Source organism: Vitis riparia, chromosome 13, assembly GCF_004353265.1.
Source record: "Vitis riparia cultivar Riparia Gloire de Montpellier isolate 1030 chromosome 13, EGFV_Vit.rip_1.0, whole genome shotgun sequence".
NCBI lineage: Eukaryota > Viridiplantae > Streptophyta > Magnoliopsida > Vitales > Vitaceae > Vitis > Vitis riparia.
The window spans coordinates 23093584-23114770 of NC_048443.1; the positions used below are offsets into that span (position 1 = coordinate 23093584).

Genomic DNA, 21187 nt, shown 5'->3' on the forward strand with positions numbered 1-21187 from the left:
GAGGGGCTAATCTCAACAATAAAAAGAGGCGGTACTGAGTTGTCATTTGTAGAATCCTAATAAATGGGAGTTCAAATTGTTGTTGGGAGTTGGAACGCGGTTCAATCTGGGCTCGGGCCCTCTGGGTCCTACTCCTTCTGTATCTTACCAGCTGTTTCTTCGTTTAAGCCAAAATGTTAAAAGACTATATACGGTTTGAAATGTAGTGCTTTTTTCTAATTGATTTTGTGGCTTTTGTGGTATGTCTGATTTGGTTTGTTTTGGTCTGGTTGAGGAAGCATTTGGGTTTGAAGACTAATATTATACTCTTCTTCTATATGTTTCATTTTTCTCATTTACTTCATAAATTCATTTCTTTATAAATTTAACAAACGTATATGTAATTTTAATTGATGTTTAATCCCATAATAGGTTAGACGCTAATTGGGAGTCCATTTGCTTTATGGTGGGTCATGTTATAGCATAATTTATATTATATACTTTTAGATCAGTGATTTGAAAAAACTTAGGAGTTTGAAAAAATTTTAAAAATATTTTAAAAAATTATTTTTAATGTTGAAAAATTATTTGTAATGTTATTTTAGAAACATTTGATACTATGTTTTTTGAAATTTGTTTTTAAAAATTTTCCATTTTATTCTTTAATTTAACAATAGTTTTTAAAAACACGTTTTAAAAAACATGATCCAATTGACTCATATTTTTCTTTTATTTTAAAAAATCGATGAAAACAACGTTTGTTTCCTAAAAAAATATTCTCTATTTCACTTTATTTTTAAAAATTATTTTCAAAAAATAATAATTTAAAAACAATTATTTACTTTTTTTAAATAAAAACATTTTTAAATTACATGCCCAATGAGTTTTAATTCTCTTAAAAACAATTTTAAATAAAATACTTTTACTAAAAATACTTCCAATAAAAATATATTTCAAACATAATCTTAGAGTACATTTGAGAATGATTCTATAAAATATTTCTAACATTTTTCACACTTGAATGATAAAAATTTTCAAGTATTAAAAATATTATAACTACAGTGATTTTAAGAAACACTTTTAATATTTGCAGTTTTTCAGCATTCAAACGTTATAATGAGTTTGGGAGTTATTAAAAAACATTTTTAATACTTTTAACACTTAAATTATAAAAAATTTCAAACGTTAAAAAAATTAAAAACTTTTTTTAAAATCACTGTTAAACAAACTTTTAAAAATTGTAAAAACCTTTTTTTAGAATCACTCTAAAAAGCATTCTTAATCAAAGAAGCATATCAATAAAAATGGCCAAGTTTATTTAGCAAATTACCAAATTTGGTAGTAATGGTAGGTAGTCCTTACTATTATTAGAAATTCCACCCCTTACGTTATCACCCCACTACTTTATCTCCAAGTGGGAGTCGTGCCGCCTCGTCATTAAATATGCTTGGACACATGGAGACCGTTTAAGCGTTGGCAAATTGAAACTCAGCGTCTAGAACAGTTTTATGTGCAATGCAATGATTGGTTGGGCTGCCATTTTGTGAATCTTTCGCTAATCACGGACGCCAATTATCAATCCACGACAAGAATTATTTTTTATTTTAATATATTTGTTTATCAGAAAAAACAATCAACTTCTTTTTCGATGCCCATGCACAATACTTCACTGATATTCAAGAATTTTTCTACATTTTCAAATGCATGTGAATAAAATATGTATACTTCGTATTTAAAATCAATTTAGAAAAGAAAAATAATGGATTTCTCATCTTAATTCTTCCAAAATTCAAAAATGTATTTAAATAAAATATAGTGTCATGCATGAATATTTTTACGTGTTCATATTACTATTGATTAGATATAATATAAAGTTTCAAGCAACCATTATTTCTTAGATTTATGTGTTCCAAATTTCAATAAGTTTTATTAGAGCCCAAAAAAAATAAAAATTGAAAAAGGTGCAAATTGAGAAGAATTTTGATAATTAGTACATTCAAACATACTTGTAATTTTGATCTAAGAATTTATTAGATTTGGTAGAGAATGATTACAGGAGTGTCACTAATTCAAATTAAGCACCAGGTGTAACGCCCAAGTTTTTTTAAAAGGGTAATTTAAGAAATTCATAATAATGATATTAAATTAATTAATTAATTAATTTAATAAAATGGAAGAGGGGTGAAAAATGTAATTTTACGAATAATATCCTAGGTATAAATAGAAAATTCTCTTCTTCCTGTTCTTTTCTGAATCGTATTCCTATTCGTAGAGAGTTTCCAAAGAACGTGAAGTTGAGGTCGGATTTCAAGGTTTGAAAACCTTTATATGTAAGATTCTAACCCTTAGATTATTATTTTAGATTTATTAGTTAATTTCAAGCACATTAGATATTTTTTTGGAAAACCCAAATCTAGATTAGGGTTAGTTTATTATTTTTTTTATTCAAATAGTCAAAATTTAAGATTTTGATTTATTGTTGGAATTTGGGAGATCTTAAGTTTTTTTTTTTTTTTTTTTTTAAAAAAAACGTGTGTGCACTAGTTGCATGCGTGTGGGAACTATGCATCCACCTTTTTTTTTTTTTGTAAGGATTTCATGGTTGAGTATTGTATTATTTAATAATGGCAGGGCTTTGTGTTATTAGAAACAAATTGGGAATTTGTTAATTTATTTAAATAAGGAATAGATTAGTTAAATTATTGATAAATAATAATAGTTATTCATCTTATATTTTGTTAGGTGAATAGTAGATTTTCAGGATTATTTTCTCTCCAAGTTTTTGAGAACTTTTTTTGAGGTAAGGGAAATTAATGCAGTTGTTAAATTCTTTTTTGAAACAATATATATACATTATTTGAAAACGTTTGAGTTATATTCCGTTTTATGCATGGATCAAACCTGTTTTGCATGAAAAGTATGTTATAATTTTATATTATGTTTTTGACAAATAAATGTGGAGATATTATATGTTGTAAATTTGAATAAATGAAATAAATATTTGACTCTGGTTTGTTTGACCCTTGTCAACAGGATATAATAGTTGACTTTTGGCCATTGTCAATGGGATATAATAGTTGATCTTTACATTTCTTGGTGAGAATGTAATTGATTTGAACCCCAGCCTCTAGGGGTTTCGATTAGAGGTTACTAGTACTAGTAGTGTTTAGTTCTATCCACCTTAAAGGAACAATTTGAGGCTAGCCACCCATTTGAAAAGTCCCACCTAACTGGGCATCCTTTAATATTTTATGACCAGAGTAAATAAATTATTGGAATGCTTTGACTGAATTTGATAAGAAATTGTTTGAATTAGAAATAAATGCATACAGTTAGAAATTTTGAATGTATTGGAAAAAAAAAATTACTCACAGCTTTATGAAAATGATTGATTACAATATCTCCTATTTTGCAAGTGAGTTTGAAATGTTTGATCCATGGACTGCATTAATGTTCCTTATTGGGTTGTAAGCTCATTCCCATTTGTTGACTACTTTTCAGGTACCTTTAGTTCGGGTGAGGAGTGATGGCTAGGCTGAGGGATGGTCATCATTAGGATTTGACTTAAAATTTTATGTTGAATTTTGTTTAACTATTAGTTATGTTCATTTGGATCTTTTGGTATTTGGATATTAATCCTTCAAATTTTATGTTAGATCAAAGTTGAGTTTTGGAGATTGTGAAATTTGTTATAGTACTTGAATTGTTTAAGTTTGCAAATATTTGAACAATGAATTTTGGATAGTGGATGTTTTAGTTTTGAAATTGAATTTTGAGGATTTTAGATTTTGTTCCGCTACTCTGAACAGGTATTTGGTAATTGGTAACTTTCGATTACAAGATAATTGTTTAGGTCAGGTTACACTGTAAGCCTTCGGGTTTGAAGTGTGAAATGACCGTCACGCCATTGGAGTGGGTCTTGGGGCATGACACCAGGAGAGAAAAAAAATTTGTTGAAAGATTATTATAATTAGAATTGACCATTCGTGTTAGTGGGTTATGTTCATATCATGTTAAAACTTAAGTATTCTATTACATAACTCAACTCAAACTTAACATTAATAATAATCGTATAAAAAATATAAACTCAAATATTATCTAATTATTAAGTAGATAACACTTTGTATAACTTATTTAATAATCAGATCCTCCTATTAGTTAGGTTAAGTTACGTCTTGTATATGTTCATATGATTAATGTATCAGTTAAACATGTTTATAATTTAATTTATCCATTTATGTGAAAATAAATTTAAAATTAGTCAAAATATGAGTTAAATAGTTTAAATATATAATTTAGTTAACATCAAGATTGATAGATGAGTCAATTCAAGTTAAATTTGTATTATATAGATTGACAAAAAAAAAATTACTTATTTATTAAATGAGATATGTAGGTTAATACATATTTGATCCAAACTTACTCATATTCAACCAAAACATGTGCAAAGCGTGTTTAAGTTTGTGTCGTGTTGGCAAAGCGTATCAAACTTTACCACTCCTAACTATACTATCATAAAACATTTTATGTGATATTTGAAATCATAGATGAATCTTATATTTGAAAAAATCTTATGAGCGCAATGAAAATAGAGGCATGAAATACTCTAGAAAGATTTTACAAAAGCTTTGAATATGCTAAATGGACAAAGTTATAAATATTTAGAGGTAACTATGAGTCTCTTCACATGAATTAACTTTAAATCATTCTTAAGAGATTTTGATCAAGTACAATAATTATGTGTTATTTTGGAATTATCACAAATGCATGGTCAAATAATTATTTATAATAAATAAATGAGAAGGTAAGTAAATATTGAATCTTACAAACGGTTGATCGAGGTTAGAGTTTGACTCTCTGTCCTTAAGACGAATTTGCCGCGCACTAGTGCTTACGGTTTGTTGACAATCGTCTCCTAGGATACAACGATCACTTTTTTGTGATAGTAGCACTTTAAATCACAAGAAACAACGAATCACTTGATGACTTGAACTCTTTTGAATACCAAACACTTGGAAGAAAGGAAAAGAAGTGGAGATAATTGATGATGGAATTAATGAGAAATGTCATGGGGGGAGGGGGGGTTATTTATAGGTTTTTTGGTGACTCTTAGAAGAGATGTGTCTTAAATACTTGATATATCCTTTGACACAAGTGTAATAGAGTTGTGTCTAATTGAAACGGTATGTCTTAATTTTCATTCACCTATAAATATCTCAACATTATGAACCAAATGTGGCTTAACAATGAGAAACTTGATGATAAAAGGGTAATAGAGAAGATCAAGTGACGTTTAATTAGAACATTTGATTATCATCATAACCAAGGAAAGAAAGTACATGTTCACTTCAACAATTGAAAGATTGATGAATTTATTGTATTCACTTGAGTGACAAATGAATATGTAACTTTACAAAAATGAAGCAAGATTTATAGTGTGAGACATCTACGAGAAATCATGATAGTCAACAAGGCGACATAAATTATCTTGCAAACATGCACAAAGACAGTGACAAGAATTTTCATAAGGAAGAGGGATCATTTTAGGTCTAATGACAAGTCCATTATTTCATACACAAGAATACAGAGACTATAAGTACGAGTTTCAAACAAAACTGCAAAATAGAAGAGAAAAAAAAAGGCATTAAAATACTATCAAAGCAAAATGAAATTTGGTATTGACGGGTAATTCGATTGATACAAAGTATGATATTTGGTGTCTTGATACAAAATGTAATAATCATATTTATAAAAAAAATCACAATTAGATAACTAAAAGTGCGTTTGATAATCATGATAGAAAATGTTTTTAATATTTTTAACACTTGAATGATAATTTTTTTCAATTATTAAAAATGTTAGAAATATTTCTCAAAACCATTGTCAAATGCGTTTAAGCATATTTTGAAGTATTTTTATGAGAATAGTTTATTAAGTGTTTCTTTAGAAAACACTATAAATGATTATCAAAATTTTAAAAATGTTTCATAAATTTTGTTAAACATCTCATATTTAAAAAAAAAACATTTTTAAATTAAAAACGCATCATAAAATTATTTCCAAACAAATTATAAGAGTAAGAAAAAAATAATCTGAGAAACAAACATAAGACATAATAATAAAAATTATTCTAAAGATGGTATTAACTCACTTGCTGAATTATTTTATGTGATTGTTTTAAAACTAGAAATGCTATTCTTTATATTTATTATACACAAATATTCTGAATTTTAAAACATATTTGTGCTAAATATCTTTTTTTTTTTTACTTTATTTAAACTTAATTTAATTTTAATTATTTATGGAAAAATTGTTTCACAATAACTAAATATTATTTTAATTATATAAAAAAATGAAACATACAATGAAATACATTAATGTATAATGAAAAACATTTAAGATCTATTTAATAATTGTTTTAAAAAACAATTATAAAAAATAGTATTTGAGAACTAAATTTTATAAAAATAAAATCTATTTGAAAATGAAAAATGTTTTTAATAGGTTTTTAATATTTTTAAATATGTTTTAAAAATAATTTTTTTATATCTAATATTTTATTTTTAATTATTCTATATGTTTGAATAATTGTTTTTTAAAACAGTCACTAGAATACAATATAATATAATTAAAAAATATTCTTTAAATACAAAAAACAAAAAATAAATTTTTATTGTTAAATGTATTTTCGTGTTTTTTTTTTTGTTACGAAAAAGAAAAAGAAAAAAAAACTGTTACAAAAGACAATTCCAAATATACCCTTAATTAATTTTGGAATTAAAAAGGAAAAACGTGAAGAGGTCAAGCAAGCAAGCACGTGCAGCAGCAAAGCCGACCGCACATGTGAGAGGGCCGGCTAGTCGTTAGAACGTGGTTCGGAGATGTGGGTCCCACCAGCAGGTCTTTGACCTAATAGTCTCCTCCCTCCTCCATCATCGCCTATCAGTCTCTTTCCCCGCGTTTGGTTTCCAAGAAAGCCCAGGAAAATAAATCCAAATGAACTCCCATTTTCACGCCTCCACTTTCCCACGGTTTCTTCCCAACCAAACACACTATTTCTGAGCTTCAGCACTTCTTTTCTCTCGACGCTTCAATCGGGTTTCGATATGAGAAGAGAGAGAGTTGGCGCTCATTGCCCTTCCCCTGCTCCCACATTGGTGGTTCTCGTTATACTATTGGTGGGTTCGGTGCAGTTCGTACAGTGCCAGAACGTGGATGACTACAGCGAGTTTGATAATCCCGAGCTTCTTCCGTTGTTCACACAGCTCGTCTATGGTCAGATTTCCAATATGACTACAATGCTGAGTGCGGAGTTTCAGAATCGCTTCAGTTTCTGCGTTAAGGATCCGTGAGTTCTCTGTCTGGTTTCTGAGAAAGAGAAGAAAATATGTTGATTCTGGTTTTGGATAATTGAAGAGTGAACTGAGCTGGGGCAATTGGTTTAATTAAACTCATTTTAAGCGTTTGATTCTTGTCAAATTTGGTTTGACTTTGAACTTGTATTGCCCATCAGGGACGCTGATTGGAACCAGGCTTTTAATTATTCATTTAATTTGGACTTCTTGGCTACTTGCATCCAGAAAACTAAAGGTATGAGTAGTTTTTACAAGTTACATTTGAGCTTGTTTGGATGTCTAGAAAATCCGAGTAAAATAGGAAAAAATGGCTTTCATGGGGGAAAAAAAACATCTGCAATCAATCAATTCTAATTAAACTAGTTGGTTACCAGAGTTGAGTTTCTCATTCTTTTTTAATTCTTTGGAAGGAAGACAAAATAGAATTTGAAACTCAAATCTTAATGGCTTTTCTTCACCAACTAAAATGGAGGGTCACTAGAAATACCTGTTGTGTTTCTTGGTCAGAAACTTCATATTTGAGTGCACTGTTATATTATTGGGAAGAATTATAGGAGCATTATTAATGTGATTCGGCTACTGAGATTTCATAGGAAGGTGGTTTGGGCCGGGTAGGTGTGTATTCCAGTTCTTTTTTCTCACTTGTCCTGGTGAATTCTTAGCAATGAGACTATGATTTAAGCTCAAAAGGTTATACATATCCACTATTTCTAACTCTTTTAACTTGTTATGATTGATGAGGAAGATGATAGTTTCTTTCTGACCCATTATTGGAAAGTTTCTCTTTGAGGCACCATCATGCTCTTTCCTTTGCATTTCTTTTTGTAAGGATCTGTTTTTGCCCAAAGGGCAGTAAGCAATAAAGAGGGATCTTGTAAAATATCAGACAGAAAACCAAGTGCTAGCATTTTCTGTTGTTTTTCTTTCAGTAGTATTTTCTGCAACTAGTGGGTCATTTTGAATCATAAGTTGCATTCTCATGTAGTACAATGGTTTGAATTTCCACAACAGGAGATATTACCCGGCGATTGTGCACATCTGCAGAAACAAAGTTCTACTTCAGTAATTTCTTTTTGAAATCAGAGAGTAGCAATTATTTGAGACCTAACAAGAACTGTAACTTGACTACGTGGGTTTCTGGCTGTGAGCCTGGATGGGCTTGTAGTGTTGGTCAAAATCAGCAGGTTAACCTTAAAAATTCACAGAACATTCCTACCAGAACTCATGATTGTCAGGCTTGTTGTGAGGGTTTCTTCTGCCCTCGTGGTATCACTTGCATGATACGTAAGTATTGAGAATTCTTTTAATTCTTTGTTACATAATGACTGAAAGCAACTTTATGATTTTACTTCATTGTTTGTGGCTTTTGAGAAGTGATTGGCATTACTAGGGATTGACTTAGAGGAGGGGGAGAATAGCTGAATAGGTCAAGTCACTCAATTTTTAGTTTTACCAACTTTAATCAAATTAAGCCAATTAATGAATCGTGATCCAACCTCAATTTACAACCAAAAAGATCATAGGCACAAAATAATGAACACGTGACGTATGTAGAAACCCCAATGGAGAAAAAATCACAGGCCTAATGGCTGCAAATCTCCACTAAGGAAACACAATATGTTACAAAGTTTTATTGAGTGACACTTCTCCCTATCCAAGCTGCAAATTGTTCCAGTGTCCTTCTACCTTGGCACCAGGAACCTCCCCTTAGCTCTTTAGTGAGCAAACTGTAGACCCCTCCAGTGCAAGTGCCAATGGCTTCCCTGAAGGACTTCAAGGACCACGATCCTCTACTGAATATTGCTTACACCATGAAGAGGTTGAGAGAAATTGGGTTCAGGTTTTCAAAACTTAAAGATGTGATTGCTATGCAACTTTTTGATACTAGGATTAACCAACAGGGAGTGAATAGGTGAAGTCCTACAATTTTTAATTTTACCAACTTTAATTGAAGAAGCCAATTATTCAATTATGGTCCATCCTCAATCGACAATAAAAAAATCAAAAGCAGAATATAAACACATGGTATACTTGGAAACCCAATGGAAAAGAAATCACCGGCCTATTGCTGGGAAACACTCCACTAAAGAAACACAATAGTTACAAAGTTTACTGAGTGAGGCTACTCCATATCCAAGCTGCTGATCCTTTTCCTATCCTCATACTTTGTTAACTCTATGCACCTTGGCCACTTTCACAACACTGCGAAGCTCCCTGTTCGCTCTTTAGTGAGCCAACCCTGGATCATTCCAAAGCAAGCACTCAAAACCTCTGCGAGTGCCTTTAAGAACAACAATCCTCCTCTGAAGATCATACTTCATAAAAGTTTGATCACAAGATTTGAGAAAAACAGGGCTTTGGAGTTTTCAAAACTCAAAGATGCAAATGCTATGCAAGTTTGAAACTAATACACAGGAGAATGGAAAACCTCAGTGGATACAATGATCTCAAAATCTTCTGGGAAATGAGAGTTTGAAAAACCCTAGAAGAGTTGGATATGACAAATATTTCACATATTCTTCCTCTCAAAACTCAAGCTTTGATCCATCAAAATTGCAAGCTTTATGAATCAAAGAAGTATAAACTGAAATTCAAAATTAAATTGCCTTGATCGATCTAGCCTTGTATTTTCTTAGAACTCCCTTGTAAACTTCTATGTGACCAATGCTTAATAAAACCTTATTTTATAAGCTTTTAGAAACACAAAAATATGTACATGAAAAGCCCCAATCATATGAAAAGCCCCATGTGGTACTTCATTGCTGTATAGGTTTACTTAAAATTTTGGAGGCTTCAAACATACTTTTTAATCAGTTTGCTGTATTTCAGGGAGGATTCCTCATCCTTCTTTTTTATTTCTTTATCTAGAATTTAATACATTTTTTTTTTTGTTTTTTATCAAAAAAAGCAAATATATATATATATATATATATATATATATATATATATATATATATATATATATATATATATATTATTTTGCACTGCAGAAATCCAACAGGATGCTTGAACAAGGAGCTCCAATTCTCCATTTTGTTAGGATCATGGGTTGGATGTGAATGGATATCCAACTCAAAATTACATCATCAGCCTGGCAACATTTGGAACTGATTCCTTAGCAATTTTTTTTCTCACTATAGGCAAATAGAAAGACTATTAAAATGCGCTTAACTAAAAAACAGATTCCTCAACAGTTTTTCCATTTCTACTCTACGTACTTTCAATAGGTGCATAACCACATGCTTTCGGCAACTATTGGTGGATGCCACAGGTCTTTTAGCACCCAAGATCCTCGTGGTTTTTATTCTAAGGATTGTCATAAAAATTTTGGTGACTAAATATTTTGTGGCTAAGTATTTTCTGGTGCTCTTCATGTCAGAAGCATGCATCTAAGTAATCCTTCTAATTGTATGATCCATCCTTACCTTGCAACAAGCTTTTACAACCTTGAACTGTCACTCTAAGTTTCTTTTATGTATGGAAGATGTTTCAGACATAACTTCTTTGTTTCCATATGCTATCTATTCTTGCAGCGTGTCCATTGGGTTCTTACTGCCCACTTGCAAGGGTCAATAAAATGACTGGTGTATGTGAACCGTAAGTTCATATTTTAGTTTGGAAGTTCCCAAAAATGGCCTATGGAATGTATAAAATATTTATTGATAGGTTTCTGCAGATACCTTTATCAACTACCTCCTGGACAGCCAAACCATACCTGTGGTGGAGCAAATATTTGGGCTGATGTTGGTAGTAGTGGTGAGGTTTTCTGTTCAAGTGGATCATATTGTCCCACAACCACCCAAAAAATTCCCTGCAGTGACGGGTACTTGTTTAGCTAATTGCAGCTTTTTTTTCTTTGTTAGGCATGTTTTTGTTCACAAGACAGTTTTGACATTTGAAAATTTAAATTTCCAATTAAGGTTTTCCTATTATCATTTTTCTTGTGCTATTTCAGGCATTATTGCAGGATGGGTTCTACATCTGAGAAAAGTAAGTTTCTTGTTGAATTGTGAGCTACTGGATGCAATAAAGAATGGATCCTTTTTTCTTCCCTTCTTTTTGGGTCCTGATTCATAAAAATCTGTTTCTTCTTCTTGAGTTCTGACCCTTTGTCCTAGATTTTGGAGGTTTACTTACCCTCTACGAGTAGCTATGCTATGGAAATTACTTTATTGTTACTAATCACTTACCTTGCAGGGTGCTTCAAGTTGGCTTCATGTAATCCAAACACTGCAAATCAAAACATTCATGCATATGGAGCTATGCTTATAGTAAGATGTTATGTTTACTTTTGAACCAGATTATTGGTCTTGGATAGGTCCATGGTTTCTTGGCTGGTCCATGATTGCGCTTCATTAATTCATCATGCTGAGATAAATTATGTTATTGACTTAAACTTTATTTATTTTTAATAGTTATCATTGTTGTTGCCGTGTTATCATTTTCTATATATGCACGCAAGGATTAAAATGTCAAAAGTTATGGAAATATTAGTAGTTGGATTTTACGGAAATTTAAACAAAGATTATTGATAGAATGGAAATTGATCAAAATTTATAAAAATTTTGGGAAAAACTCTAAGAAATGATAAAATAAGCAATGATACACATATTGTATTTTATTAAAGAAAATATTATGTGTATGATAACATTTTCAATATTTGACAATAATTTGCAGAACTTGAAAACATATTTAATACTAAAATAATGATCCATCTAGTTTGGATGTATTCAAGGATATAAAAGAAATGATAATATATGTACAATTATTATTTTTATTTAAAAATATTTATAAATTTATTTGTAACTTTATGTTTTCCTTTTATTTAATTACTATACAAAAGCTGCAAAAAATACTTATTAAAAAATTATGATGAGGGTTTTATATTCTTAACAATTAGTTAATCAAATTTGAAAGTAAGATAATTAAAATTAATTATTTACTAAAGTTTTGTTTTAATATTTAATTTTGTGCATAGATACATCAGAATATTACTTAAATATAGCATATCCAAGTGTAAATAATAAAGACAAGTAACCCAGGTGGTGGCAAAAGATCCAACTTTCCCCATGCTAGGGATCACAATAAATTGCTGAATTTTGAAGGAAATATTCGCCTTAATACCCTATCAGTATCCTCGGAATATGAAAAATTTGCGAAAATATTGGGAAAATTTCCAGAAACTTTTAATTGCTGCATGTATGTATGTTATGTATATATGTATTTGTCTGTTTATGTGTGCATGTTGTGCATATATGTATAGGCCTTTTCCTGAAATTTTATTTAACGCTTGCTCCTTTGGTTTTTCTAAAAGTATATTTACAGCCCTTGTTATGAAACCACAGCCATTAGAAACTGATGTCCTGCACTTGCAAATGCAGGCTGCTTTGAGCACTCTACTGCTCATTATTTATAACTGTTCTGGCCAAGTACTAACAACTCGGGAAAGGAGACAGGCCAAAACCAGGGAAGCAGCAGCAAGAAGTGCAAGGGAGACAACACGAGCACATGAAAAGTGGAAAGCTGCAAAAGATGCTGCCAAGAGACGTGCAGTTGGATTGCAAGCTCATCTGTCTCGCACATTTTCTCGTAAAAAATATGTCACTAATTCTGAGGAACTTAGGATTTTGGGTCAGGATAAACCTGTGATAGATGATGACATATTATCACCTATGCACATAAGTGCTTCAGGGGCATCTCAGCTTTCATCCGTGGCAGCAAAAGGAAAGGAAAAAGAACCTAGTGAGCTTGCAAAGATGAAGCATGTACTTGATGATGACCTTGATAGTTTTGAAGGTTTCAATCTGGGGAATGGAGATAAAAATAGTAAAAAGCATATGCCAAAGGGGAAAGAGATACACACACATAGCCAAATTTTTAAGTACGCATATGCTCAACTTGAGAAAGAGAAAGCTCTGCAACAGGAAAACAAGGACCTTACCTTTTCAGGAGTAATTTCAATGGCTACTGATACTAGAATCAAGAAAAGGCCTCTAATTGAGGTTGCTTTCAGGGATCTAACCCTTACTTTGAAAGGGAAAAACAAACATCTTTTGAGGTGTGTCACTGGAAAAATTATGCCTGGACGCATTACTGCTGTCATGGGTCCATCTGGAGCTGGAAAAACAACATTTATTTCTGCTCTGGCTGGAAAGGCGATTGGATGTAGAATGGCTGGTCTGATTCTTATAAATGGAGTGAATGAATCAATCCACTCATACAAGAAAATCATTGGATTTGTGCCACAAGATGACATTGTGCATGGAAATTTGACAGTGGAAGAAAATCTCTGGTTCAGTGCAAGATGCAGGTATGCTAAGTTCCACATCCAAATGCAATTTAATTTATTATCTTCAACTTCTTGATTATCAAAATATTTTGACTCATAATTAATTATCAATCTTTTACTGCAAACCGAAAAACAAAAAAAAGAAAGAAGAAAGAAAGAAAGAAAGAATGAAAAGTTTATTGTCAACTAGTTCTTCATTATAAAATAGCAGCAAACAACATTGAGTTAACTAATTTTTGAACATTGGGTTTTTGTTGTTTTTGCTTCTCTTTATCCGCTCATTGAAATCGACATGTTTGCCTACTTCCACAGTTCCTCTTTATCCTTATTCCTTTGCAAACTATTGGCATGACAATGAGTAATTCTCTCCTGGAACTTTACTCCTCAAGAACAGATAGAAAACTGGAAATTTTGATCTATTAGCAATTTACCAATATAGGGTTCAGATAAGAGTGCCAGAAATTTAACTCCCCTCAAGAAGCCTTAAATTCCCAGCAGTTGGGTAGGCTACATGTATCCTTTTTACCATTTAAATCTACCAAGGTTCGTATCTGTTGACAAATCATGGATCATCATGTCTTTTTTCACTGCTTGGATTCACCTTCTTTTGACCTCTCTGTTGCCCTTTGGATCAATCTTACTGGTGCAGTCATTGCCATTTGTAGTGAATGACCAACTCATCTTAGGCAGCCTTTTTTCATTTGTCTCCAATTGGTAATAACTCTAGCTGCTCACTAATGCATTGCTTCCTTGTCTCAATCTTTTCTTTCTACCATGACTACTCATCCTTCTCCCTATTTTCATTTCAGCTGTCCTTATTTTACCAATGTTATTTCTTGACTTCCCTCCATTCCTTAATCTTTGCCATATTACATGGTGGTCTGATGGCCATCTCAAAAACATTTCCCTTGAAATTGATAGGTAACCAGTGATCACACAGTATTCCAGCAGAACATCTCCAATTGATCTTACCAAGTCTAATCTCATGGATGGTTGATCAAAAGCTAAAAGGAAAACAAAATTGAAACAATAGATATTTAACATATGTTAATGCTAATCCGTGAAAATAGTCCTGCTGAAGATGGTGGATGGTAATATATGTTATCTTCTTAGCTTCCTAGATATGTCAATACCCCTCTCATGCTCATGTTGACCACAGCTAGACTATCCCAAACTGAAATGGTCCAAGATAAACAATTTTATCATTGATGTTGATATCCTGAGGACATTGCTTGAAAAATATCTCCTTTCAATAATTTTTTTATAATTTAGATATATGGATTTACAAGCATTTGAAGGAAAGATCTCAAACACTCAGAATAGAGAAACAGATGGTTGGCCTGCCTGATAGACCCACAATTCCAAAGTGAAATAAATGGATAGAAGACAAATTTTCTGTATTGTGGTCAATTTGGCACAGAGGCAGAGTTGCCACTGACTAAAGTGTGGAGTCCGGAACCATGATAGGAGGAACCCATGGGGGGAATTAATAGATAAAATCAGATAAGAAGCAGTCTACAAAGAGTAAAAAGAAAACCAGATTGATGAATGCAGATTCATGCAAATGGAAAATGGTAAGGTATGGTTCATATGATTCACCATGGACTCCATTAAAAGTAATGCTCAACCGAGTATTGGATGAACAGAAATGATGAAATGAGGACCTCATTGACTGGTTGTTAAATATTCAGTGTAGCATCCACTTGCTCAAGCTTGTCTTGTAATCTTTCTTCTAAAAATAAAACCAGAGCTTGCATTCTTTGTGGAAGTGATTGTCTTTTTATCTAATCATCATGAGCTTTATCATTTTTTCATCTTGGTATAAAGCAAATTTATATGAATCTTAGAAATAATATATTGCTGTGAGGGGCAAGCAACGTCCTCACCATAGATAAACTGGTGATGCCAACAACAGTGAACAGAGGTTTCATTGGATAATATTAGTTCTGAAAATATTACAAAGCTGGGAAATATTCTGTCTGTACCATTTGATGGATCTTGAGTGGCCTCCAAATAAGGACCTACATCACTACAGCACAAGCAGAGAGTGAGGCTGAAGATAAAGAGATTTTCATTGCAGCAGCTGAATTCTAAATTGATGCTTGAGTTGCAAATAAAACTGAACAGAAAAAGCCTAGTGCAGAGTGCAGACTGCATCCCTATTGCCTATTGCTGGTCCTGCAAAGTGGGGTCCTGGGAAGAGTGTGTTGGACATGGCCCTGAGCTTGGGTGTTTCCATGTGAAGTGGCTGCTTTCAAGACTCAGACCTACCTATTAACACCTTGTAGAAGGAAGAGTGAGTTAGAACTTTTCAAAGAGATGGGATTGAAATGATACTTGTAAGAAGCAGATGAAAAAAAAAAAAAAAAATCTTTCAGTTTATTTAGAGGGGATTATGGGCAGCAAACTGATTATTGCTGAGTCACACTGGATTATGGGGAAGAATAACTAATACAAGATTCAGGACGAAGGAATTGTGTTTGATACCATGTTAAAACAGAAACAAAAAAATAAAAAATAAATGCTTCTAATGCCTGTCCTGGATCCTTATCCTTCCTGCATATATGTATATGTATATGTATATGCATATATGAATAGTATTTATCATCTTGAAAATGGATATTGGATTTGCAAAACAAGTTGATTTGTCTGAGTTTTGAGCTAGTTGATAAGTAGTTGGATGCATTCTCTTTTACTGTTTATTTTTACCCATTAGTGTAGATTCTTGATTATTCAGTGTAAATTTTCTTATCATGTTTAAAATGAATCTCCTTTTCCTTTCCTTATGGCCATTTCATTACATCCTACCCAAACTTCTGATATTTGTATAGCATCGACTCTGTTTTATCGAACATTTACGCATCAGAAGGAAACCTGTTATCACTAAATCAGTGGATGACTTCTAGCTCCTTAGAATAAGTCACTGAACAATGCACTTTCCAATTTATTTGGGATTGAAGACAAAAATACTAGCCCAAGAAAAGTGACATCTTCAAATACAATGCGAGGTTTCAATTTTTCTTTATCCTAATTATTGCACATGGTCATGTCTAACATTTCTCAAGGGTGAATGTGCTTTTTTGAAACATGTCAAAACCATTTTTAAACACTTGGGTCCATGTGCATACTCCCCATTTTTCAACCAATAACTTCCTCCATCTGGCTATAGTTTTGAACATGAGTTCTCTTGGTTGCTCAGCAATCATTCACAGAAATTTAAATGAATTTCACACTACCATGTACATTCATCAAGATTTAGACTGCAATGTGAAGTCAGTTAGGTCCACCATGTTGCATCTCACTATTCCTCATGGATGATAGAGCAAAGTTACAAAAAAATGACAAATTTCTTGCCGACAAATATAACAATTTATTCCTAAGATTCCAAGTCATGGTTTTACTAAAATTGCATTATGTTTGTCTTGGTAAATGTCTACTCTTCAGGTTGGTGTTTCCTAAAGTGGCTACAACATGATGACATTTACCTGCCATTTTTGCTTATGTGCTCTTTGCTGTTGCATACTTTCTTATTTTTTGTTGTAGACGGTATTATCTCTACTCTATAACCTTCCTATGTTGACTGCTGAACTTTTTTGGATTTCTGATTGTTGAAGACTATCCATGGACTTGCCAAAGGCGGAAAAGGTTCTTGTCATTGAAAGAGTTATTGAGTCCTTGGGGCTACAGGCAGTGCGGGATTCCTTGGTTGGAACAGTTGAGAAGCGAGGAATCTCTGGAGGCCAGCGGAAGCGTGTAAATGTTGGCCTGGAAATGGTGATGGAACCTTCACTTTTGATCTTAGATGAACCCACTTCTGGTTTGGACAGTTCATCTTCTCAGCTACTTCTCAAAGCACTTCGTCGTGAAGCCCTTGAGGGGGTAAACATCTGCATGGTTGTTCACCAACCAAGGTAATTTTATCAATCACAAGACAATATTTGGAACATCGTCGTCTTTCATTCTTGATGTATCTATTTGTATAATGTCTTTGAATTTCCCGTGCCATCAAATTGCTCAGTCACTACAAGGATCAGCTGGTTTGTGTTTACCAAGGCATAAAAATTTCCATGCATTATTCATGCTTATTGAATTTTCAATCTAAGCCTAATATAGGCAATAAGCATGTATGCAGTAGAAGATTGAAACCAGCATAAAACCTTTTAGTGCTGGCACTAGGTCCCAACCAATTATACATTCTATGATTACAACATCAAGGGCTATTTACTTCAAAAGGCCTAAACAGTTTTAACTACTAGAATTATAATTAGGGAAAAGAAGTTGAATTTGAAACTCATTATTGATTTTACAATCTATTTTGAGTTTGATTGCTTGTAACTTTACTTTCATTCTAAGTGATTAACGGTTTTTCTGTTTCAGCTTTGCCTTGTTCAAGATGTTTGAAGATTTAGTACTTCTAGCAAAAGGTGGTCTTACTGTGTATCATGGTCCAGTGAAGAAAGTTGAAGAGTACTTTGCTGGCCTTGGAATCAATGTCCCAGAGCGTGTTAATCCTCCAGACCACTTCATTGACATTTTGGAAGGTCTGGTAAAACCAAGCACAAGCTCAGGTGTGAGTTATAGTGACCTTCCTATCAGATGGATGCTTCATAAAGGATATCCAGTCCCCCCTGATATGCAAGAGAATGCTGCTGGGCTTACTATGCCCTCAATGGGTGTAAATCCAGTTAATGGAACAAATTCTGATGGTGCTGGAACAGAGGATAAGTCTTTTGCTGGAGAATTATGGCAGGATGTGAAGTGTAATGTGGAGCTACATCGGGATAATATTCGACACAACTTCTTGAAGTCAAACGACTTGTCCAATCGGAGAACTCCTGGAGTTTTTCTGCAGTACAAATACTTTCTTGGCAGGTAAATACTTGAAAAATCATCTTTTTGTTGGTACCTTCAAAAAGCATGCCTTTATGATAAGTGATTCATATGAAAAGGTTTCATTTCACCACACCTTTATACTAAATGTGCCTAACCTAGTGATAAAGTTTCGTTTCATTTGATACACCTAAATGAGAAGGTTGGACTAATTGACATTTTGTCGAGTATTTGGAATTTGTCTAGTGATTCAATTTTACCATGTCAGCTTATCGCTGCATGATGCTTTTATGGGCATATACTCTTCAATTAGAGTGTTTCTGCCATTTTCTCCCCCATGATTAGGGGGTTTGGGTGGTGGGGTGGGGTGGGGATGGTTGTTGGTTGTTTGGTTATTTTCTATTCACAGCTTAGTTCCATAAACCTTATGCTTTCTTTTCACTGCTTACTGACTCTTCAACTTCTCTGTGCCCTCAAATTTTCAGGGTTGCTAAGCAACGACTAAGAGAAGCTAGAATACAAGTAATAGATTATCTGATCTTATTACTTGCTGGAGCCTGCCTAGGATCAATTGCTAAAGTGAGCGATGAAACCTTTGGAGCACTTGGTTATACTTATACCATCATTGCAGTTTGTAAGTTGACCAAATTTTCACTTACCTAATTAAGTCATGCTATTTTCTCTAATTTACCATATTATATGTAGAGGCAAGAGATTCAGTAGCATAAAGGAGAAATTTTCCTTTTGCAATTATGCCTTCTTGTGTCCTTTATGATCCTATATCACTAATTTGAAAAATAAGTGTCATATGACATAAAAAATTTAAAAAAAAAATGTTGTGAAGTGTTATCAGTGCCATGTAAATGGCTATTGATATCAAATTTGACTTAATGGACAATCTGATTGCTGATACATCCAACATTAAGTAGATTTTATTTAAACAAAAATTTTCTTCCTTGCATGTTCTCGTCTTTATTTATTTTGTTCTTGTTATGGATTTCAGCTCTCCTATGTAAAATTGCGGCTTTGAGATCATTTTCTCTGGAGAAGTTACAGTACTGGAGAGAGAGCGCATCTGGCATTAGCAGTCTGGCTTATTTTCTCTCCAAGGATACAATTGACCTTTTCAATACAATTATCAAGCCTGTGGTGTATCTCTCCATGTTTTATTTCTTCAATAATCCCAGATCTTCTTTCTCTGATAATTACATTGTTCTCATCTGCCTTGTATACTGTGTGACTGGAATTGCCTATATGTTGGCCATCTTCCTTGAACCTGGTCCAGCACAGCTGGTGAGTGGTAGGAGTTGTTGAATATTCATTTCTCATTTTTTGTTTCCTCTTTCTTCTGACAAGCTTCTTCTTGCAGTGTTCAGTGCTTCTTCCTGTTGTTTTGACTCTTATTGCAACTCGGACTGGAGAGAGTAAAATTTTGAAGAATTTAGCGAACTTTTGTTACCCAAAATGGGCTTTAGAAGCATTTGTGATTGCAAATGCTGAGAGGTAGATACAACTTTCATTTAACTCATAATATATGTTTATCCACATTATACACCATGGTATATGAGCTAGGGTCTAACCTTTCAAACCTGGACTGTGAAATGGAGAGGCCCAATAGACCTGCATAAGGGATCCTGGACACTGATTTTAATGAGTCCCATATGCTGCCATTGGTTGCATATGGCCAGGGGAAGGGCCATAAGATTTGGATAGACTGGTTTTTCCCAACTCATTTTTCCTTGTTCTTTTTCCAACAGGTCTGACCAGTAACTGGAAATGTGGCTAAACTGTAGCTCTCATTACCCGTTGATAGACTTGTAGCCTTTGGATTGAGTCTCTTCCTCTCTGACCTGGGTCTTGTCTGATTGTTGATTTAGCGTTGTTGGTTTGGTTAGGGTCCATAACCCTCCTCTGTTAGCAATTTTTGACAGTCAGCTGTTGGGTTTCTCTTTGAGTTCCTTTGCAGCCACCTAGTTCTGGTGCCAGCATGTTCCGACCCATGAACACCAAAAGATGAAATTGGTAGGCCATTCCAAATGTTTTGAACCTGAAAGTTTTCATTCACTGAATGTGAAGATCATGTTTGTGTTGAACTTAACCATGCACCCTTGAATATAGGATGGTGATCTGCAAAGTGGAACTGAATTTGGCACTAGTCCTAAAAGACACAATACTGGAAACAACCAGATGATGTTTATGAAACTATCATTCGGAAAGTTGGTTATTCTTGTAGGATCATGGATTACTTGCTGCATATTACTGAAAATCTTTGTTTCAGGTACTATGGAGTGTGGCTCATAACTCGCTGTGGTTCACTTTTGAAAAGTGGCTATAATCTTCACGATTGGGATCTTTGTGTATTCATCCTCATCCTCACAGGCATAGTTTGTCGGGCCGTAGCTTTCACTGGCATGGTGACTTTCCGAAGGAAGTGAGTTGAAGTTATCATCCTTTTGCCCATTCTGTTGGTTTGAGAAGCTCATAGCACGGCAAATAGCACCAAAACATGTACAAACATTCTTTGTAGGTAGTGGGTTGGAACCCACATGAATATTGTATTGAAATTGCAACCAAAACATGTTGTTTCCTACAGGATTTTGTGGGCAGTAGTGAAAGTAGGTTGTCTTTTGAGGTTCTGATGTTTTTTCTTCAATCATTATGTATGCAAATTTTATCCACAAAGTGTGTGTACCTTATGACAATTTTTCAGTGATTCAGCCATATAAATGATTTA

The 21187-nt window shown here is 33.2% G+C and overlaps 1 protein-coding gene across 2 annotated transcripts; it reads left to right on the forward strand.

Annotated features, from left to right (window-relative positions):
- The first annotated feature begins 6915 nt into the window (after positions 1-6915).
- Positions 6916-21174, forward strand: LOC117927429 (ABC transporter G family member 28-like). 2 transcript variants are annotated; one of them, XM_034846905.1, is made up of 14 exons: positions 6916-7327; positions 7493-7569; positions 8346-8618; positions 10868-10931; positions 11011-11157; positions 11290-11324; positions 11532-11605; positions 12716-13644; positions 17238-17534; positions 18001-18495; positions 18939-19087; positions 19457-19746; positions 19823-19956; positions 20732-21174. In XM_034846905.1, exons 1-14 carry the CDS (start codon positions 7086-7088, stop codon positions 20886-20888), a joined length of 3363 nt encoding a protein of 1120 aa, XP_034702796.1. In that variant the 5' UTR covers positions 6916-7085; the 3' UTR covers positions 20889-21174. The 2 variants fall into 2 exon arrangements, with proteins under 2 accessions (XP_034702796.1, XP_034702797.1); XM_034846906.1 differs by lacking the exon at positions 10868-10931 and having other exon boundaries at positions 11001-11157.
- Positions 21175-21187: the final 13 nt, after the last annotated feature.

Coding starts and splice junctions, on each gene's coding strand:
- LOC117927429 (XM_034846905.1), top strand. CDS start 7,086: ATGAGAAGAGAGAGAGTTGGCGCTCATTGCCCTTCCCCTGCTCCCACA. Junction 17,535..18,000: donor ATGGTTGTTCACCAACCAAG/GTAATTTTATCA, acceptor TTTCTGTTTCAG/CTTTGCCTTGTTCAAGATGT. Junction 18,496..18,938: donor TACAAATACTTTCTTGGCAG/GTAAATACTTGA, acceptor TCAAATTTTCAG/GGTTGCTAAGCAACGACTAA.